Source organism: Terrapene carolina, unplaced genomic scaffold (genome assembly GCF_002925995.2).
Source record: "Terrapene carolina triunguis isolate 2854851 unplaced genomic scaffold, T_m_triunguis-2.0 Scaffold96, whole genome shotgun sequence".
Lineage (NCBI taxonomy): Eukaryota > Metazoa > Chordata > Testudines > Emydidae > Terrapene > Terrapene triunguis.
In genome coordinates, this window is record NW_020664447.1 from 77965276 (window position 1) to 77985549 (window position 20274).

Sequence of the window (20274 nt, forward strand, 5' to 3'; positions counted from 1 at the left end):
CTTGAAGGCAATGGAAGCTTTGTTTGTCTCAGGGCTGCAGAATTTGCAGCCTCTAAATAGACTGGGGACAGTAGCCCCATGTATATCGACTTAATGACCACCATTTTGGGGAGGGTTTCCCTCAAACTTACTATACAAAGTTTCTCAGGTAGTTTTCACAGTAGACCTAGAGCATAGTAAAGAGTGAATTTAAATGTGCATATAAAACATCTTTTTAGACAACTGAAAGTTTAGCACCCAAGTCATTCTGTAATGTCATTGAGTGTCTTTTTCCCCCAGGAAGACACTTTTTTTTTTAGCTCAAATGGAGCTAAATACAAAGAGTAGCAAACTTTAAAAAAAATACATGCAGCACTAACTTTCATGTACTTCTATAAAATCAACAATGCACATCTTGCATTTGGGGCTTATGCTGCCAAGTAGAATCATACAAAATATAGTTTTACCCTACTAGTATAAAGGATCCTTCAGTAGTTTAACTAAAAGACTGGCTGTCTTCTAAGCCAGCTCTCTGGGGTGTACAGCCATACAACACACCTCAGGTTTAGTGCTGTTTCCCCTTTATTTAAGAGTTTGAGATCTGCAGATGAAACCAGAATATGGACAACGCTTCAAGCCACAAAATGGCTTGTGATAGCTATATCTGATTAAGAATAAATTTGGATGAGTAGGTCAGAGCCAGTGAGAGAAGTAAACTGGCTAGTTTAGCTCTCAGTCCTGTTGAGAGGGAGGGATCATTAAATGCTTATTTGCTAGGCTAATCTACTCAGAGGCCAGCAAGCACATCATCAATACTATTAACACTCTACAGGCTTTACTGGCAACACTTCTGCTGCTTTAGTTGAAATTTGCTGAAGTAAATCAATTCTGCCCCCTAACACTCAATCCAGAGTTTGGACACTGGCATAATTACAATGGCCTTTCAGGTCGATGGATTAAGCAGCCATATATACATTTTGTAGCTCAGAGGGGAAATTAAACCTTTCTTTGCTGCCTTATTCTGGAAGGAAAAAATCATGCTTTTTCCCTCCCCTTTATATGAAGAAAATAGTTGAGCAAGAAAGAAAAACTGATGAATAGTATAGACAGTAATAGGCTGAAAATGGTCAAAATGAAAAGCTAGGAAGAGAAAATTCAGAGTGCTCTAGAGGTCAACTCTCAAAAGACAGACAGTGTGCCATTTTCTAGGCTAGTTTCTGCCAGGCTACACAGACTGCATAAACCTAGTATAGAGTTACAGTTAGTCAGCTCAATAGTGGCTGACACAGCTGAGGTACGCTTTAGGGGGAAGTGAACTGCTGTTGAGGGAGTTTCTAATAACTCACTGATCTCAGCTACCAGGGCCCATTCTTATTCTACCTACTTAGTGACTTACTGCTTAATTTTTATTCTGTTTAATATTCCTTCTCTGTTTCTTTATTGCTCAATCCTGCAAATTCCTTATTCAGGCAAGTAGGCTCATTAGACAGTGGGACTATTCACTTGTGTTAGAACCTGCAGGACTGACATCATAGTTATTTGTAGGTGTTTCATGCTAATCGGAGTCAAGAACTCAGCTAATGCAAAACAAATGTATCTAATCGTAACAACCTCCAATTGATTCAACTGCATTTAGGTAACTGACTGATTTTTCTAAAGTGGCAACATCTGAAGTCATTAAAGCTTCAAACTAAGCACCAAAACCAATGCCATTTTTGAAGAGGTGGCATTGAATCTACATACACCTATTGTTAAGATTATTTTATTTTACAATGGCAGGTTTACTAACTGAGTCCAGTTTCCTGTAGACTATTGGGGGGGAAAGGGAAAGAACATCTCATGAAATACAGGGCCAGATCTTGTGACTAGATGGAACCGAAAGGGGTCAACCTCTTACTACAGCTCCACAAGCAGCTACTCCACAATACCAAAATATAAGTCCCATTATTTTTATATACAGCAGTTAGAAGGAAAAAACACTCCATTTTGGTTTAACAAAAATAAAGCTTAAATGGCAGCAGCAGCCTCATTTGACAGCTTCTGTTGATATAGCGTTTACGCAGCTTTGAATGGCTGTTGCTTTGATTACATCATGAAGTAACCAATTTAGTTCAGTATTTCAACAAGGACATTAAAAAACAAATCCTTATTATGTGAGTGAATGTCGAGACTGAAATACTAGGATCCAAGAGAGAAACCTCTCTTGGCGAAACGGTAAGCCACATTGGTGGGAAAGCTGTTCTTACCTAAGTATTTAACAGCAAGAGTTTTACAGGAACAGTGTTACCATATTCATACTGGATTGTGGCTAAATGACTTAAAATTATTCACATTATGACTGCAGTATCATTTGTTCCATTAAAATCACATCACTAGCAGCTGAAATGGAGGCTCAGGCTATTCTGCATACCTGCTATGGACCTGTGTCATGGTCAATACGGGTACAACATACAAGGTGCTTTCAGTGTTTTATCATTCCACAAAGTATTTTATATGACAGCTCTTGAAAACAGTTGCATATCATCCTCCAAAATTAAGGACCTTCAAGCAATTTTAGCAGCTCAGTAAAGGGACAGCCAATAAGCCACCTGATTCAGATTTTTGTTTCCTTGGGAGAATCCAAAAACATGCTGCATAGAGCCACCAGCCTTGTTATGAATCAATTAATGAGCAGGTGGGCAGATGCAATACAAAATAACTTCTCCAGGTTAGGGTTCCATTTTTCCTCCTAGAAATTCTCTTGTTAGGTAATTCTACATAGAGACCATACAACAAAGCAGGTTTGCACTACAATACAAGTGACACAAGTCTGCGATTATAGGATGGTTAACCCATTTAACATTGGTTCCAGATCATAGCCTGGAGGCTAAGCCTTTAGCTGCCATATTTACACTATAGACAGTTACAAAAAAAAAAATCCAAACTGGCTGCTAGAAACAGAGCTCTCTTCCTCTCTGATTCTTTATAGAGTTGCTTCTAGTTTTCAGTGTGATGTTCCTACAATGGCCCCTTGAACTGGTTTCCTGAAAGGTGTTGCCTGATGGATGGTTTGGAACTTGCTGCATCACCCAATTTTCGCCAGACAACCTGTGAGAAAGGGGGGGAAAAGATTGCAGTTGAGCTACATTATTTGTCTGGAAGTCAAAATAGGCAGTTTCCAAACCAAAGTTGCAGTTCTACACATGACCATTAGATGGCACTTGTGCACCAAATTACAATTTAAAGGATTTGAAGTGTTCATCTTCTCTCTCTTGAAATTAGAACTAGTTATGCCATAGGTAGTGATATAAACCTAATACATTAGGTTCAGAAGCGAAGTTCAATGCTAGACCAAACACTGGCATTCTTACAAAAGTGACATTTCCGTTCAATAGATATCATCCCAAAAAGATCCCATCCAGTTCAGATACTATTTCCTTTAAAAGCAGATTTTATGAATGGCTAACACAGAGCAGAGGACCAATGGGGAAAGTGGGGCTCTCACAAGGAAAGCAAGAGAGGAAGTGACAAGAATTAGCAACATTTCTGAGAAGGATGTTGCTGTAGATCTAAAAGCCACTTCCAGTTTATCTCTACAAATACCCAGCATCCAACCCACAGTTTGCTGAGGTGCCGTCCTGGAGTTGCCATTCCATCTGCCCTTCTACTAGAAGAAAGTGGCATTAATAAAACCCAAACAAACCCCCCAAACCAAGAGCTCACTGTTATTCAATGCAGGGATTTACCTACAGTCCTGCAGCATTAAAGTGAAGCACTTCATGTTCTGCAGGGGATTAACTATAGCATTTGTATATTCAGGAATTAAAAAGTTTTTTTTTAAACCCAGTTTTTTGACGGGGTGGGGTTATGTAGGGGCAAATTTGGGGCTAGCTCTTTAGATCTGTTCGTGCTTTGGGTGGGGAAAGAAAGAAAATCCACACTGAACAGTTTCTGGTCTTCCTGCCCAACATCACCTTTGTAAAAATTCAGTCACCAAAATAATACATTCATATTTTCCATAAATAAAGTCGTATCACATTTCTGCACCATTGTGCCATTCCAGTGGTTTTGAAACACACCGTTACCAACATATTCAAAAATTTTGCAGAGAGTTTTGCTTCCTCTGCAATTCTCGTGCACGAAAAAGGCCCCACTGATATTCTGACTTGCAATATGGATTTCAAAGAGAATACTCCACAGGGGTCCCTGCTCTGGGAAACACTGCACTGTCAAGCAGAAAATCCTCCAAAACACGTGACTCTCAGCTTGAGCAATGTTTTAACAGCAATACAAAGCTCACTTTTCATCCGCAGTGTGTACCCAAGTCATTTTTCTTATTAGATCATTCTGCCTGGAATAAAAGGTAGTAGAGCAGCAGTAGCAAGCAGCCACACCTCAGCCAGAGCAAAGTTCTGGCATAAATGCTCAGTTTACAATATGTGGCAACCTCCGTATACAATGTGGTTGCTAGGCCAAACATGTTAGCGGGTGCCAAAAATCACATGTAATCACCCCTACTGGATTCAAACAGGAGGATTCTAATTCTGACATCAGATTATGGTCACTCAATTTCTATGACTTTAAATACCCTAACACATATAAATTAAGGCAAAAGGACAAACCTATGCTTTTAATTGACCATATAATTCTCAGGGACATCCAGGGGACCTCTGCTTACAAATCAAGATCAGTACACAGGGCTGAAAACTGAAACCTCCTAGCCAGGTAAAGACAGTTGCATAACTGTCAATCAGCCCTAATAGGATAAGCCACTCTCTCCCAGGAAATGAGTGGGGCAGGTGGTGTCTGTATCCTTTAAGACAGCTCAGCCCTAGGTTTCTTCTGTGCAAATGCATCAAATTAAATGTTCAGGTATTTGACATTTGGTCCTGCCCATACAGAATTTATCAGAGCTTCAATTAACTTTTCCTTATGACTGAATTTCTCTGTGGGTTTCAAACCAGGCTCACACACAGAACAGATGCTACAAAACATTAGGACCAAAATAACACTATATAAAATACTACAAATAAAGAGTTATTACATTGCACATTTCACGAACAATTGCTTTCTCCTTTTCACTCAGGTCTTCTTCATAGTTATCTTGCATTTGCCTGTCCAAATTTTCATGGACTTCAAGGACCTACAAACAAACAGATTGCCAAAGTATTATACTTCTCAAAGATCAATTACATCTTCTGCAAGAACACTAGCTAGTATTTAAAATGATGTGGCCTGCCACATCCCCAATCCTATAAACTGCTGCTCCCACAAAGAGATGCATTCCCTTCAATGGGTGCAGCACTCAAGCCATGGACTATCAGGGACAGGAGCAGAGCTTTAGCACTCGTCTACACCCACTTTACCTACGTTGGTTTGAAACCGGTATAGTTAAAGCAGCGTGAATGCAGTTCTACCAGGTAAAGATGCTCATATCAGTATAGCTTAGTCCCGTGAACGTACATGAATAAACTATACTGGTATAAGCCTCCGTTATACCTGCATCCATATTAAGGGTTGTACTGCTGTAACTATACCTGTAAACTAATCACACCCCTAACTAAAGAAGTTAAATTGGTACAAAAAAACCTTTGGGCAGGAGTGGACCAGGCCTTCCAATATAAACTCCTCAAGGCAGGGACTGTCTCCTCCTATGTGAATGTAATCAGTTTAATTCTCTCTCTTGTAACAGTCAGTTGGGCCGTGATACTTATGCAGTTACTCCCACGTGTAAACGTTTGCAGGACTGGGGGCCTTAGCCATTCATTTTCTCCTACTGTGCCGGTGGGTCTTTTACACAGCAACAAGGGAGAGAAAAGCATTTTCAAATAGGAAAATGTGATTGTAAAAGCACAAAAATTGGCAGGGGGCTCAGGGAGAAGTGGAATATCTGAAGTTACTTGTAACTCATTTTCTTGACTCATTGCCTCCTATCCAGTTGACAATGTCTTGTTAAAATTGCATTATTTTTATGTATAAAAACCTGATTTTAGATAATGCTTAGAGGTTGCTAAAAAGAGTTTTTCCTTTTCTCTGATGTCCAGACAGTAGGGTTCATGGTATTAAAGCCACCTGCCTTTATAGGTGGAGACACACAAAAATAGCACCAATATATTAAAAACCTTCTAAAATATTTTTAAAATATCTTTTTCTGTCAAATCTGTTGCACGAATAAAAGCACAGCATGGTAGGACACTAACTAGTCATTTTACTGACATGTGTTTGGGATGACCTACATAACTCATTCATGGCTTTGTTACTCACGCATAACGTGGTCACCTCAGACTCCTGGAAATACGAATTTTAAACCGCTCACCATGTTGCCTCTTTTTTATGCTAAAGGAATACACATACAACACATACACCCTTACAGCAGGTATATTTGTGTGTGCATAAGTGTAAGCATGCAAATGAACTACAGGATTAGATTCATTACAAGGATGGATTTCACTCTTGAAGCATCCAGCACTGACCACTGCTAGAAACAGGATACTAGCCTAGATTATTCATTGGTTTGTTCAAGCACAGAAATCCTGCTGTATGCTAAATGTTTCAGTTATAAAACTAGGTCATTCTCTTAGGGCCCTTAACCTACTTTTTAAAATGTACCAACCACTAGTTTAACCAATATATCTGGGACCAGTGGAATTTGTGCACAAACATTAACTTTACCTAGATTAACCTTTTTAATTGAGCATGTGAAAGACATACCAGCCCTGACAAATAAAATGTCTATTTTTCTATTAAAAAGGAAGGAATTGATTAATTATAGATCCAGCTGGACTCGCACTTTGAACAAGCTTGTTTGGAATCAGTACGCCTCCGACTCTCAGCTGTGAAAGCAACACAACCTGTACAATCAAATCCCAGTGCAGACCACCAGAAATATCTTGCTATAAAGCAAACTCTGGCTGTATCCACAAGGTAAATGTCCAGGGCAACTTTGGGGTAGATTAATTAAAACTTCCATATCTGATTCTATCAGTCAGCGATCTTTCAGATACATGAGTCTCAAAGGGAGAATAGTTACTATATTTTCTATTACTTCCATTTAAATTTAAATTACATTCCCCCTAGCAGAGCTGGATTGATGAACAGTGGGCAGGTAAGGAGGTCAAAGGTGCATGTTAAATTCATTTATCACATGGTTCTGTAACATATAATATGGCACATGCATTTCACCTCAGTGAATGGGGGCTACACTGATTTACACCAGCTGTGGATCTGACCCCAAAGAAGCTTACAAATAAACATGCACACAACCACCGGACTAAATCCTCAGCTGCTATAAATCAGTGCACACTATCTAGAAATCTGACCCAGGGTGTTTATATCTCTCTCTCTCCCTGTCTCACACACACACAATCAGGAATAATTTCATCCACAGATGAAATGCAGGTATAGTTTAGGGTGGAGCCTGGCAACTGTCCCCAAGGAATCCATTTTGAAGCACTTGGAGGAGAGGAAGGTGATCAGGAACAGTCAACATAGATTCACCATCTGCAAGTCATGCCTGACCAACCTGATTTCCTTCTATGATGAGATAACTGGCTCTGTGGATATGAGGAAAGCAGTGGATGTGATATACCTTGACTTTAGCAAAGCTTTTAATATGGTCTCCCACAGTATTCTTGCCAGCAAGTTAAAGTAGTATGGCTTGGATGAATGGACTATAAGGTGGATAGAAAGCTGGCTAGATCGTCGGGCTCAACAGGTAGTAATCAATAGCTTGATGTCTAGCTGGCAGCCGGTATCAAGCAGAGTGCCCCAGGGGTTGGTCTGGGGCCAGTTTTGTTCAACATCTTCATTAATGATCTGGATGATGGGATGGATTGCACCCTCAGCAAATTCACGGATTACACTAAACTCGGGGGAGAGGTAGATATGCTGGAGGATAGGGATAGGGTCCAGAGTGACCTAGACAAATTGGAGGTTTGGGCCAAAAGAAATCTGATGAGGTTCAACAAGGACAAGTGCGGAGTCCTGCACTTAGGACGGAAGAATCCCATGCACTGCTACAGGCTGGGGACCGACTGGCTAAGCGGCAATTCTGCAGAAAAGGACCTGGGGATTACAGTAGATGAGAAGCTGGATATGAGTCGACAGTGTGCCCTTGTTGCCAAGAAGGCTAACGGCATTTTGGGCTATGTTAGTAGGAGCAGTGCCCACAGATTGAGGGAAGTGATTATTCCCCTCTATTCGGCACTGGTGAGGCCACATCTGGAGTACTGCATCCAGTTTTGGGCCCCCCACTACAGAAAGGATGTGGTCAAATTGGAGAGAGTCCAGTGGAGGGCAACGAAAATGATTAGGGGGCTGGGGCACATGACTTATGAGGAGAGACTGAGGGAACTGGGCTTATTTAGTCTGCAGAAGAGAAGAGTGAGGGGGGATTTGATAGCAGCCTTCAACTACCTAAAGGTGGGGTTCCAAAGAGGATGGAGCTAGGCTGTTCTCAGTGGTGGCAGATGACAGAACAAGGAGCAATGGTCTCAAGTTGCAGTGGGGGAGGTCTAGGTTGGATATTAGGAAAAACTATTTCACTAGGAGGGTGGTGAAGCACTGGAATGGGTTACCTAGGGAGGTGATGGAACTTCCATCCTTAGAGGTTTTTAAGGCCTGGCTTGACAAAGCCCTGGCTGGGACGATTTAGTTGGGGTTGGTCTTGCTTTGAGCAGGGGGTTGGATTAGATGACCTCCTGAGGTCTCTTCCAACCCTAATCTTCTATGATTCTATGATCTGTCAACAGCACAGAACCATTTAGGTCAGGAAACAAAGAATGTCACCTTATCCAGAAACTACAGGAGAAATACATATAGGCAGAATGGGATTGCAGTGTGAGTGGTCATGTCTCCTTCTGTTGGTGGTACCAGCAACTACACAACCTGCTCAAATGTTAAAGGCCTTTTAGTTTTTTAGTGCTGGAGGCCCTGGTCCTGATCCCCACAGACAGCTATGTGATCTGTGTGTATGTAGCCATGGTTCATTATACAATGACACCACCAGACTGCAATTTCTATGGATCTTAGATACTCAGGACAAGGGGAAACATGTACCACACCAGCCTAGTACATGTCAAGTGAATTTCTCCTTGTAGAGGCTGGCCCTAGTGACTTTACCACTTGCTACCAAGTCAAAAGTTCTCCTTTACCTCAAGTGGTAGGGTCCTAGTTTCGACCCCCAGGGACAAATCAGGTGTCTACATGTGTATGAAGCCACGGTTTGTTACAGAATTACATAAAATGCTCCCTACTCTTATGAGAACTGCCACAGGATTTTCAATGACCAAAGTGTATAAGACCTTTGGTATGTATCTCATTCTGAAGTGGCACCCAATGCTTCCTAAAGCCACCTTGGGGCATTGGTTCAGTCAGAACGGAGGAACTCAAAAGGTAACCAGCTTGTAGTATTGTGACTTTTCCCTGCAGGTCTCCCAACCATAAGCTGGCCACACTTGAACTTGCTTAGCTGGTTGACAAGGTAACTGCTTGAGGTGGCATGACTGCTGGTCAGTAATAATCTGGCTGAATAGTTCTCTTCCATCTCTGATTACTATGATTCCATCATTAGAGAAAATGCCAGATGATGTTTCTACAGTTGTTGTATGCAGAAGCAATGCGACATATGGGTTGAATGCAGACCTACCTTCATAGCATGCACCACAGCCTCCGGTTTCTGACCCACAGGGACATATCCTGCCACAGGAGAGGAAGCAAGATCAGGAGTCATACGAGCTGGGCCCTGTTGAAACAATAAGTAAAAAACACACTTTTTAAGTATTTTTATCTGAGTTCTTTAAATGAGAGGAAGAAAATACCTAGGAAGATCAAAACTGCATCAATACTACCTCAAATCTAACTCTCCACCAGCCTCAGGCAAAGACAAAGGCTTTATCTGCACACAAAAGCTACATCATTTTAACTAAAAGCAGTTCTTAAACTGAATTTAATTAAACCAGTGCAAACCCCTATGTGGACACACACCAGCTGACTCTTTTGTAGCTTAATTCATATAAGCCAAGTGTCAACCAATTTAAGGGTTTCCCCGTGGGGACTTGTACCAGTTTAGCTAAACCAGTTCAAGAAACAATTTTAGTTTAATTGGTGAAACTTCTGTGCATTAGACAAAGCCAAAAGAGTTCTCCAACCTTTCCATAGAAAAAACATTGCAAACATGATAACTTTCAGGCACCGCCTAGCTTTTACTAAGAAGTTATAGAGCATCTGGCATGAAAATAATAGTTGGCATCAGTTTTTATTGGTTTCTTGGCAACATTTTCAAATGGGCATCATGTACCCATCTTCAGCTATAAGAAGGATTGGATGGTAACCTAAAGATAAACAGATGTCCAAACTTGATGTTGGTAGGGATTAGTTCCAAAACATGCTCTCTACTCCTACTGTGTTTAGGATTCCACGGGGAAAGATATAAAAATTGCTATTTTCCTAAGAATTCAAGTATGCAAACAGCTTGATAAGCACTTTTGATATAGGCTTTCCTTTCCAAGGTCTCTCTCTTGACTAACACAAGATACAATATCCTTATTCAGTGAGATGCTCTCCTCCTGTCCTTCTTATTTGTGCATTTGCACTGTAATACTCGGAGAAACCAACAATGAATCCATTGACAAACTCATATTTAGTCTTCGCATCCCATAGGAAACACAAAGAACGATTATACTGTTGGACGGTGAAAATAAATTAGGATGACAGAGTGATGTGTAACACCACCACAGGAATGCTCTGCCCATACAATGCATGTGGGTCTTCATTACCATCTTTTCTAAGATTAAAAAAACAGTATCTGGTCCCATCATCTTTTATACCAAGCAGAGGCCAGTGGGTTGTTCTTATTGCTCCTGCATTTCAGCTGTGAGCCCCAGCTTGCCATGTTTTACTTTTTCAAGTGTTTTGTTTTTATTTTAAAAAATGTTCATATACATGTGATAAAGGAACTGGATTTGGCCCAGTTTGTTAGGCTCTGAATCACCAGGGATTCTTTCATATCTAGACCACTGATCTGAATTTAACCAAGGTATTGGTCTTCCCCAATGGTTGTTCTGAGGCCTTTGTGAAATGAGTTGTTGGCCCACACCTCACTTTCTATTGGACAGGTGAACGCATCAGAGGAACCAGCATTAGAATTAGCAGCTTTGTGGGAAATCTCAAGAGAGAATTAATAGGTTCCAAGTGCATGGAGATGAGGCTACCATTGCATTCTGCATCGGATCCCTCCAACACAGGGTTGGATCTCAGTGTGGGGATAAGGGAAAAATTCATTTCTCCCACCAGGGTTGTGAATGTCGTATAGATAAACAGAGAACTTTCATCTTCAAGGCTGTCAAGCCAACTCTTTTAACAATAAATAATAAAGGGGGGAAAATGTAAGTGACTGATCCACTTAATCCAGAGCTGCCAACAAAGAGGATTCTGTCAGGATCTTGAATGGAGATCTGCTAAATGCTCTTGGAAGCCTGCAGAATCAGTCTTCAATAAAGGTCAAATGCATCAATATATGTATCATTCTCCCAACCTCTGGCTTCAAAAATACCACTCTTTTCTTCTTAATACAATTTAGATCTTAATCTCATGACAACTAAAAGCAGAAGAATTGGGACTCTGTGGCCATAAATCCCTCCCAAAGCTCCCCTTGGCTAGAACACAGTAAACACCATGCAAGATATTAACATACAACCCTGCTGATCATTACAAGAGGAATCTTCATTATCACCCTGGAAATATAAACAAGGCTTTCTAACTACAATCCAGTAGATTAAAGGTCTCCCACAAGAGGCAGCAAAATGGACACACCTTTCCACAACAGCATCTTTCTCTCTTCCTACGTCAGGCATTGATAGTTCTACTACCTTGAGCTATGATTGTAACCACTCTTAAAACTAATATGGGAGATGAGCATGAGGGAAACATGAGCCATAAAGAACAGAGAGAAATGGTTTCCAAAATATTTGATCATGTCCAATGGCTTACTGCACTCACATGAAAAAAACCCCCACTATTATTTTTTCTACAACACCCTCAGTTGCATTTGATTTAAAGACAAATTGTATATTTTGGATCATTTCAAAAATACATACACATTGGGCCAGATTCTCTGCTGGTGTCAATGGCAGTGGAGTTGTACCCATTTATGCCAGCAGATAATTTGTCCTTAAAAATACAATGTTAAATGATGGAGATGTAACAAAGAAAAGGGACCCGCTTCTGCCTAAACATAGCCTCACTCTGGGATGGCTTCCTTTCCAAGACAAATATGATCACTGATTCTCAGGTTAGGCTTGGTGTTAATAATTATTATTTGTATGGCAGTGTCAGTGGGGAAACCCCTTTACCGATGAAATCCTCAACCCAAAGAGCTCATAAACTAAGTGAAGAATGTACAAATGCAGGAAAGAGGAAAGCAGGACACTAAAAGCAGTGTGAATGAGTAGCAAAGAGTTTCACAAAGCGAGTCTTCAGGATGGGTTTTGAGGAGGAGAATATGTAAATATGGAGACCTGGGATGGATGTGGTGTATTGAAAACTGGGTTAAATATTACAAGCTATCAAGTGTAAGGGGTTTCCTGGTCCTACTTGCAAGCTAGGGAGCCCTGTAGAGAAGCATGTGATCTGAATCAGTCTGCAAAGAGCCAGACTAGAGCAAGGTGAGGTGATTTGTGCGTTGCTGCCTTCAGAAGCAGCCTGCTTTGCCTCTCTCTCTCTTTGGTACTTGTGGTCAGGGTTCTGGATTTGAAGAAATAAAGTAGTGTTATGTTGCAACCCTCCAGAATAAGCGATTTATATGTTTGTATCTAACTTCTCTGTTTGTGTGCCGTGAACATAACATTGAAAAGGGAGTTTCAGGCACAGGAGGCAGCACCGAAGAAGGCACAAAGGTGGGAGTGGAGGGAAAACACGAAAGGGGCATCAGCTTGACAGAGTGAAGTCATCAAGGAGAAAAGTCAGAGGAGACAAGAATGGAGAGGGGGATGGAGAGCTGGTTGTGTAAGTTCCTGAAGGTGAGGAGGAGCATGAATTTCATAGGGAGCAAGAGGGGGAAAGCCAGTGCAGGGATGTGAAAAACAGTTAGATTTAGTCAGAGTGAAGAGTTTGGGGAGGAAGAATGATGTGGTTAGGAATCTAACTTGGGACTCGGGACACCAGGCTTCAATTCCCCTCCCTACCACAGATTTCTGGTGTAACCTTGGGCAAGTCACTTAGTCTCTCTGTGCCATAGTTCCCCAACTGTTAAATGGGGATAATAGCACTGGCCTACCTCACAGGGGTGTTGTGAGGATAAATACATTTAAAAATAATCAGGTGCAGATACTATGGTAATGGGGGCCATATAAGTACTTACTTAGAACCACAGTGGCTTTCTGGGCTGGAGTGAGTGCCAAGGAAGCCCAAGAAGAAGTGGCTGTAGAAATCAGGGTAAGAGGTGACCAGAGTCTTGGCAGGAGGAATGGCCAGATCTGGGGGATGTTGTAGAGGAAAAACTGGCAAGATTTACTGACAGCAACAATCGTGGGGGGGGGGGGGCAGGGGAAAGAAGTGGAAGGAGTCAGAGATAACCCCAAGATTGCAGCCCCGCTCTGCAGGAAGGATTGTGGAATTGTCAACAGCAGGAGAGCAGGGAAGGAGGGGCCAAGAAGGAAAGATGAGGAGCTGCATGTCATCCAGCGGCAAGATGAGATACTGGGGAGAGAGAGAGAGACTGGATGGAGGGCAAAAGGTCAGGAGTATGGAGGGAAAACTCAGGCCATCAGCACAGAGGTGGTAGTAGAAGTCTTGTGACTGGAGGAGATTAGCCATATTGTTTGGAGGGCTGTTATAGCCTGAGCCCTACTATTTCTGCAGCTCCCATCTCTGCAGTAATCTAAGCTCATACTGCTCTTGTTTCTCTCTTATGCCCCTTTCCTTTATTTCCTCCTTACCCTTTTATAACCAGGGTCACACTATTGAAGCAGCCCATTGCCACCCAGCCACAAACAGGTTAATCTATTTATCGCCTTACAAGCAGACACAGTCTACACAGACAAGGAATGCTACATTCTGCGTTGTGAGGCTCGTATCAGTCTGAATTTCTTCTCCTCTGTTGGTTCTCTTGGATATGCACACTGCATTAGTCAGAGGTCTTGCTGACTTAGCCACTTGCTAGATTTTCATATCAGTCTGTAACCGAAGCTGGAGACATTCCCCACCCTGTCATGGGACCTGTGGGCTGTTTTCAGAGGTTAATAAAGAATAGTTCACAAAACAAACAGGATGTGACTATTTTTATATTTAAACTGATGAAAAATACACCCTTTCTGCCTCATCTCTCTACTGAGCACAGAACAAGTGAATAAGAGCCTAAGTCATTACTAGATGCTACGCTTCTCATTCTCTTTGGTCCAGGTGGGCTTTAATGGTGTTACTCCTGATTTACATCTATATAAATGAGAGCAGAATCTGGCCCATTAAATTCTATGGTACAGTAGGCAAGTCTATGTGCCAATTTAGCAGGACAACAATTGCACATTTCTGTTGCATCAGTGGCTTCAAGTTGTTGATTTTGTGAACACATTATATAATAGCCGTAGGGTCGCTTCTACCATTCCTTCCCAGAATCCAGGTGTCAACATCACCCATGTGGAGAAAGGGGTACTAAATGAGGACTGGTTAGAAATGTACATTTTCTGGGGTCCCGCAGTGCAGGGGCAAGTTGCCAGTTCTCTTATTTAGGATTATTTTATCAGAATGTTTAGGATTAATTAAACTCTCAAAATGTTAAAAGCCAGGAAGGCAGAGGAAAATGGAGTCTAGATTTTTTTATATACATTCTGGCAGTCAAAAGCTACAGAAGAATTGTGATGAGCAACTTTTCCAACATTTCTCATCGGATTTGAAAAAGACAGGAGATCTCATTCTTCTTAGTTCATTACTCTGAGTGTGAATGCTATATCCATTTAACAGCCCCTTCACCTGCCCACCCCAAGCCACTATTTCAGTTCCAAGATGTCTAGTCCTGAACTGCCAGGAATTGTGCTACTGGCTCCCGAACAGATCAGCTAGCTTTCAGAATCAGAATGATTTTGCTTGACTGGACAGTACCATGGTCCACAGAGATCCCAGGAGCTGAGAACTTTTTAGATGGTTAATAATGAAATGGAGCTTGTGGCCACATTTCAAAGCTTCTGAATGTCACATCTTTTTATTGCTTTCTATTACTACTGATCATTGATTTAAAAAACAAGCAGAATTTTGCACTTAACGCCAGATTAAAAAAAAGCCCAAACGCTCAAATAGCTCAAACAGCAGTAAAACAAGAATAATTGTGATCACATGGGATGCTGTGAAGTGTTGATTGCCATGTGACTGATCAAAGAAAACTACAAGTGAAATAGGAAGGTATCCCCAAACAACTCACATAAAACAAAAGTGGATAGATTTCTGTTTGTCATTGATTTTGTTTGTGACTTGATTTGCTTTGCTCTGTTTGGATTTATTTCTAGGTGTTTCTATGGCACCCTAGTATCTGGGAGTTTCATATACATTCGTGAATTTATCCTAGGAGGTAGGGAAACAATATTACCCCTACTTTAAGGATTAGGAACTGAGGCACATCGAGATGCAGTGACTTGCCCAAGTTCACACAGGAATTCTGTGGCAGAGTCAGAAACTGAACCCAGAACACTGGAGTCCGAGTCTAGTGCCTTGATGCAAATCTCAATCTTCTCTGTTGTGCATGGTTCTTCTATTTTGCATGAGAAGAGGGATTAATAATGACCTGGCTGCCTTTTTGTTGCATGCTCTATATATGGTTAAAAATCCTAGAGACTTGATAGGAATCAAAACCTGCAGGAAATATTTTTCCAACACTGCACCATCACACATTATACAACTTATCCTTTTCCTCTTTCCCTTTCTCTGAGGTACATTAGCTACTATGGAAACAATCATTGGTATATGTGGAGCTTGGCTACATTCACAAGTGCAATGTAAAGTCAGTTGATAAAGGGGCTTATGAAAAGTGCGTGTATGTGACGGTGATCATGACCACATGCAGGGTGTAAAAGTTACATATATAATTGAAGACTCACTCAGTGAGACCTGATTTGCATACATGTGCAATCACTCATTTTGCAAGTGCAAATGGATGTGCCTGCAAATACTGCTGGAGAATCAGGGAAGCCCACTAAAAACTTGGCCCTGAAACACAAACACCCCAGAAGATTGTGTTGTCTCGGCGCTAGCAACTAAATTAAATTTGCATTTACCAGATTATACAGCAATTAATGAAACTTTGCAAACGCATGCCATAAACACAAGGCACAACAAAGGTAAAATAACCCAATAAACTACTACCACCACCACTTTCTTAGCTTCAATTGATTCATTCAGAAATGGAAAGTGAAATTTCACAGTTCAGCTTTAACACATCATGAACCACCCACCGAGTGCCAACGCCAAGAGATCTTGCTGAAAATAGAACAGGAGTACTTGTGGCACCTTAGAGACTAACAAATTTATTAGAGCATAAGCTTTCGTGGGCTACAACCCACTTCTTCGGATGCATATAGAGTGAAACATATATTGAGGAGATATATATACACACATAAGCTTATGCTCTAATAAATTTGTTAGTCTCTAAGGTGCCACAAGTACTCCTGTTCTTTTTGCGGATACAGACTAACACGGCTGCTACTCTGAAACTTGCTGAAAATGTTCCTCTCCTTTGTCTTACCTACCTTGCTAGGGAAAAAAGAGGCCCATTTTGGGAGCATATCAGACCAGGAGCTGTGCTAGATGCAGAAAAGCCACCTTGCTGAACTGAAAACCCTGCTCAGTAGGGCTCAGGCAGGATCCAAAACGACGAGAGATGGGGGACATCTATTTGAGCCCATGTCCATTTTTTTCTGCTTTATTAGGCTGCTCACAAGATTTAGTCCTTACATTGATATACAAAAGGCCTAGAGACAGACTCCTTGAGGATCAGAAATAAGGTTGCTATCGTTGGTCTCAAAAATTCTCTGGGTCCTTCAATATAAATATCATCGTTAGCACCTACTTGATGAAGCTGTGGAAGCTGTCAATTCGGAGCTGGGACTCGCACATGCGAGCACAGAAGGGTTAAGCTTGGAACGAAGAGCCAGCGCAGTGTGTATTCCAAGCATGACATGACTCTAAGCTGACATTTCCCCCTCCCTTCGAAGCCCCTTTCTCTCTTACTGTATATAGTCATGCCTGGAGCACACTCCTGCCTCTGCTATGGCGTGCATATAAAGAGGACCAATTCCTCTCATGATAGCATCACCTGGAGACACCCAGATTAAGTGTCTCCTAGGAGGGGAGACTGGTCAACAACCAACTACAGGTGCTTTTTTTGACCAACTTTAGCCCATTCTTTTTTGCCATCCTTGCTGTTCGATGCATCAGTCCCCAATCCCATTATCTCCTCCCCTTTCTCTGAGTAGAGCATCCAGGAATATGCCAGTTTATTTGGAATTGTTCTGAATAGTTATCTTCCCAGTTTGTCTATTCACCAGCGTGGCCTTTGACCCACAGTAATGGTAGGGTTGTCATGGCCTGGAGTCTCTCGGAATCGGCATCCATCTCCCGGTGACTATTGAAAGCAATCCAGGAGATTTTAATAGGATATTTTAAGAAAATGACATTATGTCATTTTAGGGGGGGAAAAATCTCCTGAAATAGCTTTCGTCAAAGTTGGCCATCCTAAGTAATGGTGGCACTTCATTAGCATGTGCCCACCATTCAGACGTATTGCAGGATTTATTTATTTTTAAATAAAAAATCCACATCTCCTGCACATTTAGATGGCCGCACTTTCATACTAACCTAAGTCATGTTATGCTCCTTTCCAGCTGTGCAAAGCATCATGCCTGCCACAGGAAACAAACACGAGAACACGGATCCCACAGAGGGAAGTACGGGCAGATGCTATGGAAAGAGAGTTTACATCTTGAATAGAAGACTATTACTGTATGCCGCTAATCTCTTCACTGCTGTTACTGAAGGAAGTGAGCCACTGGACCTTGGTATTAGCAAGTGAAAACAAGATGCATCTTCCATCTCAGATTCAGAGGGACTTTATTCCAGATGCTAATCTCCTTCAGCATTATTTAATTTGCCTCCCATTAATCATACTGAGCAGCTGGCCATGTAAATATTGAAATCCATGAATTAACCATTGGGTCTGTCCAGGAGCCAGGCAGAGCCCATCTACATAGCTCAGACACAGACTAGTCAGATAAACCGTATCTTCAGGGCAGTTTAGTGAAATCTACTTAAGCAACAAAAAGGGCTTATATATCCCGTTTGATTAATAAAAAACAGTTTAACTGCTTCATTGCCATACAGTCCTAAATACCCCGTCTATCCAATGGAAGAGGATCCCTGCAGCCATGTCCCACACTGCTCCCTGTCACATGGCTGAATCGGTGTGCCAAGGACAAGGGAGCACTGATGGGACTGCACAGAGGAGGGTGAGGGAAAGCATGGACATCCTTTTGCAACTAGTTCTCTCATACAACAGCAATGTTTGGTATCTACCTAACTGAACAGCATTAATGCCGCACAGAGTTCCACTCTCCTGGAACGCCGCAAAGCACTCAACTCACTGGTCCAACTTCTCCTCTTGGTTACAACAATATAAACCCAAGTAACTCCACTGTGGTTTGGATTTAGACTGGTATAACAGACCTGAGTTCAATCTACACTGTCTAAAAAACAGGACACCGCCTTAGAATCTCACAGCACCAAAGAGGCATCATGGTCTTTCAAAAATCTTACAAACTGGTATTAGCATGCTAAATGCGGAGCTGTTTCAGTCAAACAACTAAGCGATATAGGTTGCAAAAAAAATTCTGAATACTATTGGCAGCAACATTATACCATTTTTCCATGGACAGAGTTCAATCAGTGCAAATGTGATTTGTTACAAAATAATCATGCACTCAATAAAATTATACATTAATAAATATGCAATGTCTCATTTGGTCTTTGGAGCATCCAGAGCTACCAAGCGTATTCCTCAAGTGGAGGATGGGGGAAGTGTAAATATGTGGACCGCTCCAAATAATGAATAAGGAGCCGTGGACCTAAGGTTTGCATGGGGCTGGAAACCTCATCAGACAAAAACAAACTTACTACAGAAATGAACACCAGGAGCCATATCTGTGTGCAGCAGGCTCAAACAAGTGATCAACTTCATGCGACGAATATGACAGACGTTGGTCAAAACTGTAAAGAAAGCCCATGTGCTGAGAAGTCTCTTGCTCAAGAGCAGATCAATAATGAAAATCAGATTTTGGAATGTGAGAACAATGTACGAAGCTATTAAAGCTGCCCAAGTAATTAAAGAAATGGATAGATTCCCTCTTGATGTCCGTGGAATCAGGGAGTGTAAATGGACAGGTTCAAACAAATTACACTATATAGAGAAACAAATAAGATCATTGCCATTCCAGGACTGTGGATGGTAGACTGAAGCTGGCATAGCAATCCTAATGTCGAATGAGGCAGGGCAAGAATCAGGCGATGAAAGAATTATTAAAGCTTGGTTTCAGACTAGATTCTTCAGACTAATAGTCATACAATGCTGTGACGGGTTGGATCACAGAAACCCCCTTGGGAGCTGCCACCCGATGTGCCAAGACTACCCCTGCTTCTGTTTTCCCTGCCAGCTCAGGGCTCCAGCACCCCGTCTTGCTGAATTAGACACTCCAGTCCACTTCAACACAGACCCAGGGTCTGAATCAGTTGTCCCAAAGCTACAAGTTTATCCAAAAACAGCTCACAGGGGTGTGCTTGTCTTTAGCACTCAGATGCCCAACTCCCAATGGAGTCTAAACCCAAATAAATCCGTTTTACCCTGCATAAAGCTTATGCAGGGCAAACTCATAAGTTGTTCGCCCTCTATAACACAGATAGAGAGATATGCACAGCTGTTTGCTCCCCCAGGTATTAATACATACTCTGAGTAAATTGCTAAATAAAAAGTGATTTTATTAAATACAGACAGTAGGATTTAAGTGGTTCCAAGTAGTAACAGACAGAACAAAGTAAGTCACAAGCAAAATAAAATAAAATGCGCAAATCTATGCCTAATCAAACTAAATACAGATAATCTCACCCTCAGAGATGCTTCAGTAAGTTTTTCTCAGACTGGACACCTTCCAGGCCTGGGCACAATTCTTTCCCCTGGTACAGCTTTTGTTTCAGCTTAGGTGTTAGCTAGGGGCTTCTCCATGATGGCTCCTCTCACCCTCTCTTCTCTTCCACCCCTTTATATATCTTTTGCATAAGGCGGGAACC

At 41.6% G+C, this 20274-nt stretch overlaps 1 protein-coding gene across 2 annotated transcripts in view; it reads right to left on the bottom strand.

Moving 5' to 3' along the window:
* Window positions 1-287: 287 nt before the first annotated feature.
* CCDC85C (coiled-coil domain containing 85C) overlaps window positions 288-20274 on the bottom strand; it is a 160610-nt gene continuing 140623 nt past the window's right edge. For both annotated transcript variants that reach the window (XM_026651524.1, XM_026651523.1), the window contains 3 exons: window positions 9605-9700; window positions 5003-5101; window positions 288-3066 (listed from right to left, as the gene is read on the bottom strand). In XM_026651524.1, the coding sequence (XP_026507309.1) occupies window positions 2977-3066; window positions 5003-5101; window positions 9605-9700 (285 nt within the window). In that variant the 3' untranslated portion in view covers window positions 288-2976. The remainder of the gene's footprint in view (window positions 3067-5002; window positions 5102-9604; window positions 9701-20274) is intronic.